We start from the raw sequence: 15,121 nt of genomic DNA, 5'->3' as shown, positions 1-15,121 counted from the left end.
CAGTAAATCGGTGTCAGTTTGTCACTAATTGGTGACAGAATGCCAACAAATGGGTTGGGGTGTCAACAATTTGCTGGCAGGGTGTCGGTAAATCGGTGTCAGGGTGTCAGTGAATCGGGCCAGGGTATCACAAATGGACAGGTGTCAGAGATTCCATGACACTGAAAGGATGTCAATAAAAAGTCAGCCGCTGTTGCATTATATTGGCTAAGAGCATTATGAGCAGGAGCGGACACCCTCCTGACCATGTCAGTCCAGAAAAACACACTGATGCTTGTTCCTTTTATACTGTTTCGCAATTTATGTGTATATCAGCCAAACTGGTATATCTGATCTCGACAACGGGATAAAAGCCGCACAAAAAAGGTTTTACGCCACAATCGCCACATGGTTGGCTCGAAGAACTGTTTTGTTAAAAAAAATTGCGCCACTGTATAACAAAGTTTTGGAACATAAGTAGTAGAGTGGACAGTGGGAATGGACAGCCCAGTTAATTTGGCAAAACCATTTTTTAGAGAATGTTACCTTTTTTTACTTAGGATATATGTGCTATAGCCTACTTACTGACTTTAGCGTGTATTATTTTGTCTAACACTCATGGTTCTAACTGCTGATAAAGATTTTACGTTTATGTGCCTGAGGCAATGCACTCGAACTAGAATTCAAACAGGTGTAGTATTAGAAGGTTTGTGACTCCGCATGTTTTTAACGTGAATGATGAAGGCGCTCTTGCCGCTCTTGTCTATAGATTTGTGAGCCTGTTAGTTGTTTTACGTATTTGAGTGTATGCCTACAAACACTTGTTTTATAGGCTTATAACAGCATAATACGTCACTTTTTTGTAACACTTTACAGACTATAGATATATTGCGTAAGACGTTGTCAAGGCACCCGTAAACCTAAAGGTATGACGAAAACCAGGTCAGCTTACAACTAATGGCAGCACTAGTAACAGGATTTCGATGCGCGCTTATTGTATTAGTTGCCTTCCTGGTTTTGCTGTGTTCATTTACGAAAAAAGACAAAAAGCCTTGGAGACCTGCAAACTTTGTGAAGTATGTCAATGTAAAGAAAAACAACTGGACAAAAAAGCCGAACACTAATCTTTCGAGCGGCACCTGTCATGAAGCATGGAAAGAATCTAGGGATTTCAACGAATTTAATTCACATAAACCGCTAATTTATTTAGACAGAACAAAGTTCATACTGCCCTACTTGCGAAATGGTCCAAACAATCAATTGATTGGTTTAAGGGATTCCATTTACTTGGCTATTAGACTGAACCGCACAATAGTAATTCCGACATTCTTCAAACACCGTTCTGACAGGTAATTTCTTACAATAGCATTGTTAAGGTGGCCATCGTACGTGTAATGCTTTATGTATACCAAGTTATCAAAAAAACTATTTCGATAACTTTACCTCGCACCACCAAATTGAAAAAATAATCACTTATCTTTGAAAAATTTGTCTTACAAGAAAAGTTTAATGATCACACAAGATCGTACCTATATAATACCTTCAATAGGCCAATCTAAATAGGCACACGAAATCAAAGGGCTCCCTGGTTTTGTTTCCAGTAACCGTCAGATGTCGAAAACTATCACGGCCGAACATCGTGTTGATCTTTCGCACATCGGAAAACTTATTCCGTTTGTTACGTATCGGAAATTTAATGAAAGCTGTCAGGGGAAAATGGACGCTATTTTTCGAACTCGAGTTATGTCAGGTAGGAAGTTGTCGTCACTGGCCACGGAAATGGGACTAAAAGTAAACGTGTCATCGGTTCTACAGTATCCCCTCAACGAAGAACCTGATAACGCAAAGAAATTTTTCACGTACGACGCGTCTGCTAAAACTATTAACAAGATGTTTGATTCTAAGGTGAGAAAACTGTGTAGTATAAGAAAGGGTGTACTTATCACTTTTAAATTGATTTTAGTTTAACATGAACAGACATGTAAAACCAGGTATGTCTGTTGTAAGTTGGTTAAAGAAGAGTAAGCCCAAATGAGGCAAATGATCATATTTTTATGAAATGATAGACCGGTAAAGTACACGCTTATCCAAATAAAAATCTTGATTCTTGTACCGGTATAGAAAAAGACATCAAGCGTTAACAGGTATAGGCAAAAACGGCTTGTTAACTCAATCGATAAAACAGTAAGCAATACGGAAAGAACGATTCGTTAGATTTGTTATTTAGTTTGTTAGAAACATTTCAAACGATTTTTGGTCGTTTATTTTCAAGCCAAATATTGCTATTTTCTTGAAGAAAGAGTAGGCCTATAGCGGCTAAAAATATAAAGCAATATATTTTTATAACGCCTCTGTAGCATCGATAAAAACGCTTAACTAACTTGCGTGTTTCAATTTAATTTATATGAATCCTACTTAGGCTACCCAAATTATGTTCAGACAACGAGTAGTACTATATGTCGCTTAAAACGAGGTGAGTGCAATATCCTGTGGGCCGAGTACAGCCCGCCATAGTTATTTGCCCCACACTGACATCATTTGGATTTTCGATAACTTTTAATGAAAAAACACCAAACAAGATAAAAATCCATACCTAATTAGGCAACCGCAGCCTGTCACGATATATTGGTGGACGTTACAACTATCGTAATAAGTGTACCGGAAATGTTATGTGCCAGACAACATCTTGGAAACATATCGCTTTCCCGTATTTCGCGTTTTTTGCCGAGTTGGGTTTAATAGTGAACCTACAAATTTTAGTGTTAGTAGGCCTATGCTTAAAGCTCCCATATTTCGCGATTTACAATGTATTTTGCCTAGGTAAATTCTATAAAGTATGCATTTTCAGGCTCGATGTGCGTTTCATCCATATCCTTTTAAGAACATGCGAATGAGGGAAAGAAAACCAACGGGAAAAGCGCCATTAGCAATAGGTATAGTATAGTGTAGTGTAAATTGCCCTATAGGCATTTTTAATCCATCAATGATAAAATTGTTTGTTTTCGTTTTATGACAGAGCTATCAAAAATGAGCGATGAAGGGTTGTACACCGAAATCATCCGATTTACTCGCCTTCCTGTCCACATAAAACATATATCGTCTGAATTTGTGAAAGAAGTGATGAAAGGTCGCCCATATTTAAGCTTACACTGGAGATTTGACAAGGACGATTGGATGCGAAGGTAAAACGAAAAAAAGTAGCTTATATGTCGTATTGTTTAGTAGCCTATCGGTAAACCACAATATTGCTGTTGAACTGCAATGTGCGCGAAACTGCACAAACATTCCGCAGTTTAGACTGCTGGCGACAAAATCGTTATAGTTAGTTGGACCCTGTAATGCTGTCGACGTGTGAACCATGGTGATCGATATGACTTTGCGTTTTCTAAAAATATTGTAGTACTGTACTGTATTACCTTTAGAAACACCAAAGAAGATAATTTAATTGACCTAATAAACAGGTAAACTTTTTAAAGCTTTAAAAGACTTTTATCTAAAAAGAGTGAAATTTATAAGTGTACCGGTAGTGCAAAAAAAAAACACTACAAAAACATTAAAGACTACCCTAGGCTATAGATAACACGCTTATATAGTTACATATAAACGTTAGTAGTTTTATGTATAGAATTTAAATTTATATTGATGTTATATTGGCAAATAATATAAATGGTTGTACTACAGAAACTGTTTGTTGTAGATGCAACATCGGGGGCAACATACCCGAGCGTAGACAACACAGTTGCGATGTAGTCAAAAACCTCTCACCTGCAAATCTTTCAGACGCGATTTCTGCCAAATTAAAGCAAGTTGATGGCAACATTCGTGACGTATACGTTGCGTCACCGCTGGTGGTAAAACCGTTTATAAGCAAAGTGAAATCTTTGTTGGCGACGAAAGCGGTAGGAAGTTTGTAACATTTTTACTATTTTTTATAGTTTTATTTATAAAATCTGCATTGACAGGTTGACGAGTGTATATATCTGATAAGCCATGAAAGCCCCTCCTTTATTAATGATTTCAAAATAAAAAAAGACGAGGAAAATGAGATATAGCATTTTAACAAAAATTGCCACATTAGACGGGTACCTTGTAAATCAAACCCTTGCGATGCTTTTCTTCTTTACAGAATGTTAGAGTGTTTACCTCGGACAATTTAATGGGGTTTTGGAGAAAACGTTACAAAACGTGCAAGTGGCTTTGGTACGATTCCTATGATATACTATCAACAATGGAAATGGAGATTTGCTCACGAGGAAATATCTTTCTTAGGTTCGTTATCACTAAATCATGTTTGAACAATGTTATACGAGAGTTTTCATCTTTGGGAAAATATTTAAAGTTTATAACAATCTGGAGCGTATGTTTTAATTTGACAAATCATCGTTAATTTGTAAGTTTTTTTCGTATAATTTAAATACGTAAATTAAGTTAGTCTGCATGCCCTTAATATTGTTCTCCGTATTTGGAATCCCCATGTTAATTGTAGGTCTTGCCCTTCGATATTAGGCCTACCCAACTAATAAACTATGATATGTTGGTTTTAGAGCGGCTTCGTCGTCGTGGTCGGGAAACGTCGACCTTATGAGAACCCAAGATGTGACAGCGTCAACTAAAAATGATGTTGAAATTTTAAAATGGATTTTCGAGTTTAGGCAAACCTAAGCCAATTTACACAAATCGTTGCTTTTCGTTTTATTGATTACGGTATATGAAATATCGGTTGAAAACCAGTGGCACATAGTTTTTCGATTTGTTTGACTGTCTTATCAAAATAACTTAGGCTAATTAGTTTTGATTGAATCATTAGATTAGACAGTTATAGTTAGACAAAAGATTGTTAAAGGCAGCAGAAACAATGCTGTATAGCAGGGGCGGATCAAAATGTGGCACATGACCATGGCCCCCCCCAGTTTTGTGTTTGTGACATGTCTAAGACATTTTATGAAATCGTTTAAGACCAAAGGGGTTATAAGTGTCTCATCCGATTTAAAGTCATTTTTTATCTAAAGTAACACTTCTCTAACCATGTTCTTAAGGCTACTCTTTCATGATGTAACATTAAGAAGTAACTTTGTGACGTCACGTTTTGACGTAAGTAACGTCACGTATGAAAAAAATTCTCCCCAAACAAAAATCATAGATCCGCGTCTGCTGTAGCATGTATATGAAGCACGCGTGTTAATTACAAATTAGTGTCTTTGCCTCATGAATTAACTTCACTTGTTCAAGGTAGATAATGCATTCACATAGAATTGTTCATATTCTGCTTCGTATTAAGCCTTAGCTCAGAAAACAAAACCACACAGTTTGGCTGGTGTTTAGCAAGCCAGCCAGAAGCCGGCAAGCAACACAACCTTTCAAGTTATTTAGCCTATTTAAAAAAATTAGGTCAATTTAATTTTTTTTCCTAAAATAATTTAGGTCGATTTAAATTATAAAAGACTGACTCAAAATGGGTGTTCATTAAATTTTTAAGGAATAACATCACAAATCTTTAGTAAAATACAACCTTAGCCTATATTGAAAGGACGTCAAACATACTGAGAATTATTTTAATCAGGTTCTAAAATATATAAAAAAAACGACGATACAAACCAGAAATCTATTTTTTTACAAAAGGTCTGATTCACTCCAATAATAGATACAATATAATAACCATGTGGATTGTGGATGTGTTGTTAAAAAAATACCTTAAAATATTTTTGTGTTAATTTTTTGGCCATTGCCCCACACAAACTGTATTTTTCCTATTTTAATTAAGTAAATTGCAAATTTTTTTTAAATTAGGTTTCCGGAATGTCTAGGCCATTTTATTTCTATAGTATGAAGTCTATGATAATATCAACAAAAATAAAATCGTTTGTAGTGCTATTCCACCTTGACAAATTAATGTTTGTGGCATCGTCGGTCTCGGGACGTCCTATATACGTACTTACTCGAGTCCCTGTTTTGACTCAAGAAAAATTATGACTCCGGCTCGTCCAAGACTCGTGTCTCTTTGATTTTCTGAAAACCTTTCAGCCAGCAAGAAGCATCTGGTGGCAACAGTAAAGTAAATAAAGTCTAGCAGCTTGAAAATCTGCATGACTTAAAACCAAAATGTACACATTGTGCGCACAATGTGCACTTGCGGTACGGGTATGTGCACTGTTTAGGATTGGGGTGACGGTTAGTGTTTGGGTGAGGATGGGCCAAGTAATATTATATTTATTTTTAAATAATATTTCTATAATAAAATTGCCTTCCAAAACCCTATAATAATCTACCCGAACCCAAACGCTAATATAATATCTACCCGAACCCAAACGCCATAATAATCTACCCGAACCCAAACGCGCGATATTCACATTTGTTGCTGCAATTCAATCGTGCACTCTGTTCACTTGATATTATTATTGTCAATCCATAGAATACTAATCAAACTACGAAACAAAAATAGTTATTGGTCGTAGCAAAGAGACTTTAACAAGGTTTAAATCTCTTTGGTCGTAGTGAGCTTAAAGAAATTGACGGTTGGGTAATAATTTTTTTAAATGAAGGCTGCATCTGTATACGACACAATTTTATCCGTATTTTATTTTCATTCGGGCAGTATGCCACGGCCCATTGTGTGTCAACACTGATGGCCGCAAAGCAAAGAGGTTATAATCTCTTTGCCGCAAAGTGATGATTCCCTGGTTTCAACATAGAAAGTTAGTATATATTTTAGTATTCTATGTTTCAATGTGTTATTGGTAAAAAATAAAAATTGTAAGATTTTTTATAACGGGCGCAGTTTTGCGTTTTATTGCTCGTTACTTGTTGGTCGTTGTGGTTTGTAGCCTCTTATGCAACCGAAGCAACCATGGCACCAACTGTGCAAAAGCCAGGGCAACAATCTGATGACAAAAAACGCAGGTATGCTGGCCCGTTAGATGTGTTAACAAATAGTGACAAAAGCAGATTTCGGCGCTGGCCTAGAATCCTGCAACATTTTCGGGCGCTCTTTTAATATCAACTTGACCCACCCTCAACCAAACGCTAACCCGCACCCTAACCCAAACAATATGTGTTGTGGTATGCGGCATTTGAAGAAATTTTTTTTTTTATTAAGTTTTACGTACAATAGTGAAAGAGCGCCCATTTTCGTCCTGAAATTTATATTTCTAGCAATTCTTGGATCCAGTGATAGGTGAACACCCGATATTTTTTCTAATGCAATTTGTGTGCACATTTTGATTTGGTATATTGGACCCTTGAACTTAGAAAAAAAGGTAAATTATGGTAGGATTTCCAACCTAAGGTGTACATGCAAAAATCATGATTGCACACCTCAAAATTTGGTGTTACACCATCCACACCCTACATAGATATCGGTGTGAAGTGCAGACTGGACTTGGGATAGAGTGCGAGTTAGCGTTTATGTTTGGGTGGATTAAGTATTATTATTATTTCTATTCTCCCATATTTATTTTTTCCTTGCATGTTCAATTTTGACAACTCAGTTTTTGTTAAGTAAAAAGGGAAGTGGCTATTTCACCGGATCCCTCTTTTACGTTTGCACTAATATGTGATTATTTATTAATTTGGTTAATGTTTCTGTTTGGGTGATGGTAGTATTATATACCATTTTCTTAATTTGCATAATTTTAATGATTTTTTCAAAAGTTGGTTTACTTTGTTAGTCGGGTAAATAGCCTCAGGAGGTTCCTATAGCCTGTTTGACTGGATTGGTCTTGTATACACTTGCACCCGTGTAGATTTGAACTACTTGTCCGTGTGAATAGCCTCTTCAAAAAAAGAAACTTGGTAATATTCTAGACCAGCTCCCATATTTTTTCTTTCTTGTTGTTGCAATTTTATTTTGTCATTTATTTTTGGTTCTATGTATTTTATATTAAAACTGTATACAGAAGAATTAAGCATTTAAGGTCATATATTTATTTACAAAGTATAAATACAGAAAAAACAACATGGTTGTACATATTGCTAATTGTTGTGTTTGGTATGTTAGATCACGAAGTACTGTAGAAAGGTCTAGTGGCTTGGTTACAAGAGTAAAGTATTGCAACACCCTTCCGGACATTCCATTTGATCCAAAGTTTATTCGATATCCGTTTGATGCAAACAGGTAAGATTAATTAATTTTATTTACAAAATAAAACCTATGTGGTCATAAGAGTCACATTTTGTGGCCTGTCTGTAAAGCTGTCCTAGAATGAATAAAGTATTTTTTTAAGTTATATACTCTATTTGTTTTTTAATTGCAACAAATTGTGGTCCATGATAATTTTAATAGTGATCACTATTCTCTTTATGCAACTTGGTAAGGTTTTAAATCAATTTTATAGCGCTTTTTCTGCTTCTAATAAATGCTCAGTTATTAGCATCCTTGAACACTGCAGATCTGCTTTCTGGCCATTCCACATAACATCTGTCATTCCTTTGACATTATGAGAATTATGGGAATTTATCTTTTTGTTTGTACGTAGCTTTAAATAAAAATAATTTGGCATTTTTAACATTTCTTACTTGAGTAAAACTCATTTGGGAACTTTTTTTAAACTTAGATAAAGGAAACATAATGTACATACTTAGGTATTATATTTATTAATCCCTACAAAATAGTGATCATGTTGATTCCAGGAGATGGAAAATTATTTTTTGTAAAAAAAAAACTTTTTATTTTTGATTTTTAGTTGCGCCCTTCTGTGAAAAGAAGTGCTAAAAATTTTATTGGAAACACAAAAAATTGCACTAAAAGTGGGTTGCTAACTAAAAAACATCAGGAAGCATTGGATAACAGCATAAAAAACTATATTCCCTTGAGTAGACTTAAGCATGATTAGCGACTTTTTTATTTATTTTTTTTATTTCCTATGTTGTACAATATAACAACAGCAAAGAAGGTGTTGCCACATGTTCAAAACTTGCTATATTTGTGACCTATCACTTGTAAATTTATGTGGCTTGCAGTACGAAGTTGATTTCCCACCCCTTTCCTGTATCCTTCAGTGCTTGATAAATTTTATATATTTATATTGTATAATTTTCATCCAATTTTTGTATACATTTTTAGATTTGTAGAGTACAAACCTACTTCACTTGAAAAACTCCACAAAACAGAACTTCACACTGACCACGATCTTGGTGTGGTAATTGACCTCATCAATCCCGACACTTATAAGGTGAAATTTGTTAACTGACTTGCATTTTAACAAAAAAACCTCGAAGTCATCTTATCATTAAATGAAAACAAAATTGTTCAAATTATTTATGCCTTTCATTTTACTCTCCTTATTATGTGGTAAGGAAAAATAAGTCAGAAAATAACCAACTAAAAAACGAATTTAAAAAAATTTCTCATGTGTGGCCTTTCTAATTGTGGTTTGCAAGATATTGTTTATTTACTGATAACGTAATTTTTCTATTCATATAACTTATGGGGTAAAGCAAAAAAACAATAATAAAAAGTGAGAAAGTTTAACCAATATTGAACAATTTTTAGCACGCAGTTGAAAAATATTTGTTCAATTTGCTTCCCTAACCAAAAGTGGCCTTTAAAGCCATTTCATTACTACCAAAATAATTGTGTAACATGTGACAGCACATTAATTTTGCATGTTATGTGATCAATGTAGTTTTTTTTTGTCAGTTTTGTTTTATTAAAAACTAATTACAAAGTATAAAAAAAAAACTTGTTTAGGTTGATCGCAAAACTTGGCTTGACCCTGCTGATGAAGCTTTATTAGAAGAAGATCTTCCTGCCCCACAAGATTCAAAAAGGTAGATCATAAAACAATGATTAGTTTCTGTGCTACCAGAATGTTCATTTCAAATGCATTTTAGGTCAAAGCAGCACAGCCTCAATGTTTCCTGGTTGAGGAGAAGCGAGTACATATCCCAGGAGTTCAACAGATATGGTGTATCTGCTGTTAATATTGAAACAAGGTTTGTAGTAGGTCCAGCACTGTGTTCCAAATTGTCTCTGGTCAACTCGTGTTGTTTACCAAATAGGTCTATTTATATACAGCACACACCTGATAATGTATATCATGTGTTGTTGATCATTAGTATTTAGTGTAATACAATTTTAAAGTAAATATAGCTTTGTTTAAAAAAATGTGAATATAATATCTTTTTATTAAGTAAATATTACATGTACCAACCAGTAAGTCTGATGAATAATTTTAAACTATTTAGTCTTGCATCGCATTATCTCCGAAACAATTATAAATATTTTAGAGAAATACATACATTGGTATTTCAATCAAACTTTTGGTATCCACCACCAAAATATAATATAGGGAGACATAACATAATATGTTGATCCATGCTTAGTTGTTTGTCATCCTTCAATTTTAAAACATGATGACTTTTGCTAGATTGTGGTATCACACCTATGACAGGTTGGTAGTACTTTGCTGTGTAAATGTGTGACTTGTGCACATCCCTTACAATGAATCTAACAGTTATTTGATTGGCTATATCAAACCCTATTTATGGCATGGACAAATTTCTTTTAATGTGTCTGTTCACTTTACTAACATGTAAAAAAAAGGATTGGTGGAGGGGTAAAAGACTTGTTCAAACAAGATGAAATGTATAAGGATCGTGATGGACAGATTACTGCCATACAAAAAACGTTCGAAGAAGCCAAGCAGGAGATCACCAAGCATTACAGCAAACCAAATGTATATCCTGTTGACATTCTGCCTATTTACCCTGATACAAAGGTATATAAAGTTGTTGTATATAACACAATTGGATTTGTTTTATTTTGTTGTTATGAATGGGGGCAGGTATTACATGTTGGGTAATGAAATAGTTATTGAACAATTTAGACCAATGTAGTTTTAGAAAAATGGGTAATTTACACTATCAACAAAAAATATTTTTTATAGTAAACTGTTCTCTTTAACAAACAATGCTTATATTCTTGCAAAGTTTGGTTTGTAAAAAAGCTAATACAGCTATAACTCTTTTTCGACATGCATAAATAAATGTTTATTTACTAGTTGCTACACTCTTACACATTACAAAATATCTCTCCAAATTTTAGATGTGGCAACATCCAAGTGCCCAAGTCATATTTGACACTGACCCGGCAATTCCTGGCAAAAGCACTCAAGAACAATTGGATGAAATGTCGCAGGCAATGATCAGGTATAAACTAATACTGTCAAATGGTTTCCTAAACAATCACACCCACAAGTTGTTCACAGGATTGTGAAAAAAAGTTGCTCAAAAAAGTACATTCAGTTTACCCCACAAAGGTTAAACTGGAACTGTTGAAGTCTAACTTTAATCTATTTCATTTCACCTTAAACTCCAAATTACTTCTAAAGGAGCCAAGCATCATCCCTTTTGAAAAACACTACCTTTGGAATGATTGACTCGTTTGAAGTCCAATTGTTATTGGTTCCAATTACCCAAACTAAATGGTGAACATACCTATTTACATAACACATATGTTGTAACTCTGCAGAGGTATGGTTGATGAGGAGGGTGACCAGTTCGTTGCTTATTTTCTTCCAACTACCGATACTAGACAAAAGAGAAAGCGTGACCAAGAGGAAGAAATGGACTATGACCCTGAATCCACTTATGACTACAGGTTTGGTCGCATTTTAACAGACGAATAGTGCGTTTTGTATATAAATCAAATAATAAATGATTAAATAACGAAAGTATTTTTGTAACAGACTAGCTAGAGAATACAACTGGAATGTTAAGAACAAGGCATCTAAAGGCTACGAGGAAAACTTTTACTTCGTTTTCCGGGAGGATGGTGTGTTCTATAATGAACTAGAAACCAGGTAAGATCAGCAATAAGCAAACCTTCTTTATGTATGTGAATGTGATATAACTTAACCCTGATTGCATCAAGCATTATTGCACTAACTTTCCGGGTAGTTTTAACCACCAGTAAAAAGTTTCCAATAAAAGTCAATATCTTACAAATGTTTGCAGATCTACCAATCTTAAGGTTTGAGGGAGTTTGTTTGCTTAAATATGTGTTCTTCCACGAACTGTACATTTTGGTCTTAAAAATAATCCTTGTTTTGTTATCATAGTGTTTTGTGTTAAAATGTTTCTTGATTGTTAAAACTGGCCAATCGATCGTAAATAAATTACGTATTAAAAAAAAAACTCTGTTGTAATAAACATTTTTGTTTTTGTATTTTATCTAAACGATATGTTGACATTAAAATATTAAAATAGTCACCTTAGAAAGAAGTGCAATATTCTGATTGCAATTAGAAAAATCAAATTACTTAAAAAACGTACGTTAAGAAGTTTTTTTGCCACTGTAAGGCTGTAACAGCCGTTTTCATGTCCGATAAATTAAATGCACATCTCAACTACAAAAACAAGCTACGCATTTGTCCGCCGTTAGAATGAGTCTGTCAAAAAAAACAGTAAACTATTAACAAAAAAGTTCTTTAGCTTGAAATGTAGACGCGGCCAATTAGTCCCCATTTTCACACAACCAGTTTATTTCGAACAGAGTGCGCTTGAGCAAGCGACGCGCACGAGGCGGCGGAGGTGTGCAGTCGGCCACCAATGCAGTGCTCGCCGTTAAGCATCGCGAGCTCAATGACCAGGAAGTCGCCGCCCAGGAGATGAGAAGGATCCAGCTGGAGCCTCTTGAGCCGGACGATGATGAAGAGGAAGGGGATAAAGAAGAAGAGGAGGGGGAGGAGGACCAGGGCGAAGATCAGGACGAAGAGAAAGGCCAGGAGGTAACATGACCGAAACAAAATCAAACAAGATTGTTCAACACATTAACTTGCGTATTTCAGTCTTTGTTGAGGACCGACCATGTGCAACTCTAGCAATATTTTAATTTGTTTATTGATTTGTGTTTAGGATACAGAGGGCGCTGATAAAAGCGAAACAGAAGAACAATCGGACGTGGAAGGTGCTGAAGCTGACGAGGAAAAAGAAGAGGCAGAAGTTGATGCGTCATCCTCTGCTGGTAGGTGGAATCTAATGATTGTTTTGCAAAAGAAAAAATCAATTTCGGCCGATTGAGTTCTCACATTTTAAGCGTTTCAGGGCTGCGGAGTTGGTTAAAACAACCAAAGTCTCAGCCCCGAGTCCGGCTCAGAAAGGAAATTGGATATTTCAGCAATTAATTCATTGGTTTGTCTTTTGTGTCATATTTTCATCCCCACATTACGTGGTTGGCATATATTCTACTACATGCTATTCCATCTTTACAATCTACATTTTTCGGCATTGTGTGTTTTGAAATTTGGTAATCCAGCATATCGGGTTCTGGACTCTGGAGTGCCAAGTTGGCCTCAAGCAAATTAAACGAACTCCGCCGAGTCGCGATTCGTCGGACTCGGGACTCGAGTAAGACCACGTAAAACTACCCGAGTCTACGGTCCGACATGCGCATGCACAGTACCATATTTTAAAACAGATATGGCCGCCAACTGGAAATTGTAAAGTTGGAATAGCATATGGGTGAATATTTTCCAACCATGTAGTGTGAGTGAATGAAGATGGCACCCCTATAAGTGGATTGCTGAATATCCACGTTATATTAGTTACGTAAATTTGCGGAATACAGGCTGTAGAGCAGGGGTTCTTAAATTGGGGTCCGTCATCTAGTTTTAGGGGGTCCATGAAGGCCTAATTGAAATATTAGTGTATATGTAAGAAGTAATCAATTTATCAAACACAACAGTTTAATTAAAAATAAAACGGCATTGCACTGAATGCATTAAACTCTGTTACCCCTTCACATTTTTGAACCGAAATCAGCAGACTTATGAAGTCTATTTGTGTTGTGACGTAAATTCATGACGTCATTTTAATTTTTTTTTGCCTATTGTGGTCCACGCGAGACCAAAAAAAATGTTAGGGGTCTGCGGTAAAAAAAGTTTAAGAATCCCTGGTATAGACTCCATTTAACTTTCACATTTTTCGGACCGAAATAACAGAGTCATGAAGTCTATTTATTTTGTGACGTTAATTTATGACGTCATTTTGGAGCATTTCTTGTCTACCGGGGTCCATGCAAAGCAAAAAAAAATTTAGGGGTACGCGGTAAAAAAAGTTTAAGAACCCCTGCTGTAAAGTCAGGGCCGGACCCGGGACTCGACGAAATTGCACATTTGACTGGAGTCGAACTCGGGTTTATTTATTTGGCCGAAGTCGGACTCGGGTTATATTTAACCGACTCCGCAGCCCTGGTATTTTTATATTGATGATTAGCAACAAAGAGATACAAGCTGTTTGAATTGTGTTGCCCTATTTAGAAAGTGAAGGCGAAACTCAGAGTGATAAGGACGAATATGCAAATGAGGAAAAGGATGTGGGCGAAGCAGCGTCCGCGGACGACTCGGAGGAAGAGACGGAGATTCAACAAGGGGATGCGTCATCAGCCGCTGAGTCCTCCGCGGAAGAGGATCAAGAGGAGAGCGACAATGAAGAGGCAGGCCATGCAGACGAGAACGAGATCTTCGGAAGCGCGAGTGATGCTTCTTCCGACTCGGATTGAATAGATGAAAGACCAGTGAAAAATTTTCATGTTGCGTCTTAGGAAATTTGTAAAAGATAGATCGCCGCCTAAACGCGAGGTCAGCCAACGGGGCTCTATGTGTCCTGTCTACGCTTCCTTGGTGCCAACACACAATGTCTCGAAAAGACGGAGTATAAGGACGGAATTAAGAGAGACTATATAGAGATTAATAATATGGCAATCGCTGACCTGTACGATGCGAAGAATCTATAATAAATGGTAGCGATGTGCAACTTTTTGTACAGTTAACTTTGTTGTACAGTACTGTATTAATTATAAAATGCGTTGTATAGGTTTCAAAAGTATTACATTTTCTTATGTAACGCAGGGAGTAAACAAATTTGCTATTGTATTCATTACGCAGAAACGGGAAAGACCAGAAGCGTGAATTAAACTGGAACACTATAAGACCTATAAAGAAACAATTCCTAAAGCAGATTGATCTATAATACCATAGCATCAAGATCAATGCGTAATAAGGCCAAATTCGCAGTAATATCCACGACAGAATATCTGAATTGTTTGAATAAAACCTAAACATGCCGGAATAAGTTCTAAGTTCATCGAAATAAAGGCCTAAATGTTCAAAATAACGCCTGACACTGCAAGGAGAGGGAATGGGAC

General features: G+C 35.9%; 2 protein-coding genes across 3 annotated transcripts; both read left to right on the top strand.

Annotated features, from left to right (window-relative positions):
* Positions 1-720: 720 nt before the first annotated feature.
* LOC146140437 (uncharacterized) lies at positions 721-4,710 on the top strand. Of its 2 annotated transcripts, XM_083392270.1 has the most exons (8): positions 1,196-1,328; positions 1,581-1,729; positions 1,795-1,884; positions 2,828-2,912; positions 2,996-3,161; positions 3,677-3,878; positions 4,106-4,248; positions 4,524-4,710. In XM_083392270.1, the coding sequence occupies exons 2-8, from the start codon at positions 1,676-1,678 to the stop codon at positions 4,639-4,641; spliced, it is 858 nt and encodes a 285-aa protein (XP_083248396.1). In that variant the 5' UTR covers positions 1,196-1,328; positions 1,581-1,675; the 3' UTR covers positions 4,642-4,710. The 2 variants fall into 2 exon arrangements, with proteins under 2 accessions (XP_083248395.1, XP_083248396.1); XM_083392269.1 differs by having other exon boundaries at positions 721-1,328; positions 1,581-1,884.
* A 2,018-nt stretch (positions 4,711-6,728) lies between these two features.
* On the top strand, positions 6,729-14,900 carry LOC146140436 (RNA polymerase II-associated factor 1 homolog). Its single transcript, XM_083391452.1, has 12 exons — positions 6,729-6,876; positions 7,973-8,089; positions 9,038-9,146; positions 9,665-9,744; positions 9,808-9,909; positions 10,520-10,694; positions 11,021-11,124; positions 11,447-11,575; positions 11,664-11,777; positions 12,470-12,704; positions 12,832-12,940; positions 14,235-14,900. The coding sequence occupies exons 1-12, from the start codon at positions 6,824-6,826 to the stop codon at positions 14,474-14,476; spliced, it is 1,569 nt and encodes a 522-aa protein (XP_083247578.1). The 5' UTR covers positions 6,729-6,823; the 3' UTR covers positions 14,477-14,900.
* Positions 14,901-15,121: the final 221 nt, after the last annotated feature.

The sequence above is a fragment of the Ascidiella aspersa genome, chromosome 6 (assembly GCF_963924565.1).
Source record: "Ascidiella aspersa chromosome 6, kaAscAspe10.2, whole genome shotgun sequence".
NCBI lineage: Eukaryota > Metazoa > Chordata > Ascidiacea > Phlebobranchia > Ascidiidae > Ascidiella > Ascidiella aspersa.
The sequence above is the reverse complement of the archived record's forward strand: the minus strand, read 5'-3'. Positions and strand labels throughout refer to the sequence as shown.

What these genes read in the sequence shown, in the direction of transcription:
- LOC146140437 (XM_083392269.1), top strand. Translation starts at nt 937, where the DNA reads ATGGCAGCACTAGTAACAGGATTTCGATGCGCGCTTATTGTATTAGTT. An exon ending in AAAAGCGCCATTAGCAATAG is followed by an intron (nt 2,913 to 2,995) that starts GTATAGTATAGT and finishes GTTTTATGACAG; the next exon opens with AGCTATCAAAAATGAGCGAT. An exon ending in CTTTGTTGGCGACGAAAGCG is followed by an intron (nt 3,879 to 4,105) that starts GTAGGAAGTTTG and finishes TCTTCTTTACAG; the next exon opens with AATGTTAGAGTGTTTACCTC.
- LOC146140436 (XM_083391452.1), top strand. Translation starts at nt 6,824, where the DNA reads ATGGCACCAACTGTGCAAAAGCCAGGGCAACAATCTGATGACAAAAAA. An exon ending in CTATTTACCCTGATACAAAG is followed by an intron (nt 10,695 to 11,020) that starts GTATATAAAGTT and finishes TCCAAATTTTAG; the next exon opens with ATGTGGCAACATCCAAGTGC. An exon ending in TATAATGAACTAGAAACCAG is followed by an intron (nt 11,778 to 12,469) that starts GTAAGATCAGCA and finishes TATTTCGAACAG; the next exon opens with AGTGCGCTTGAGCAAGCGAC.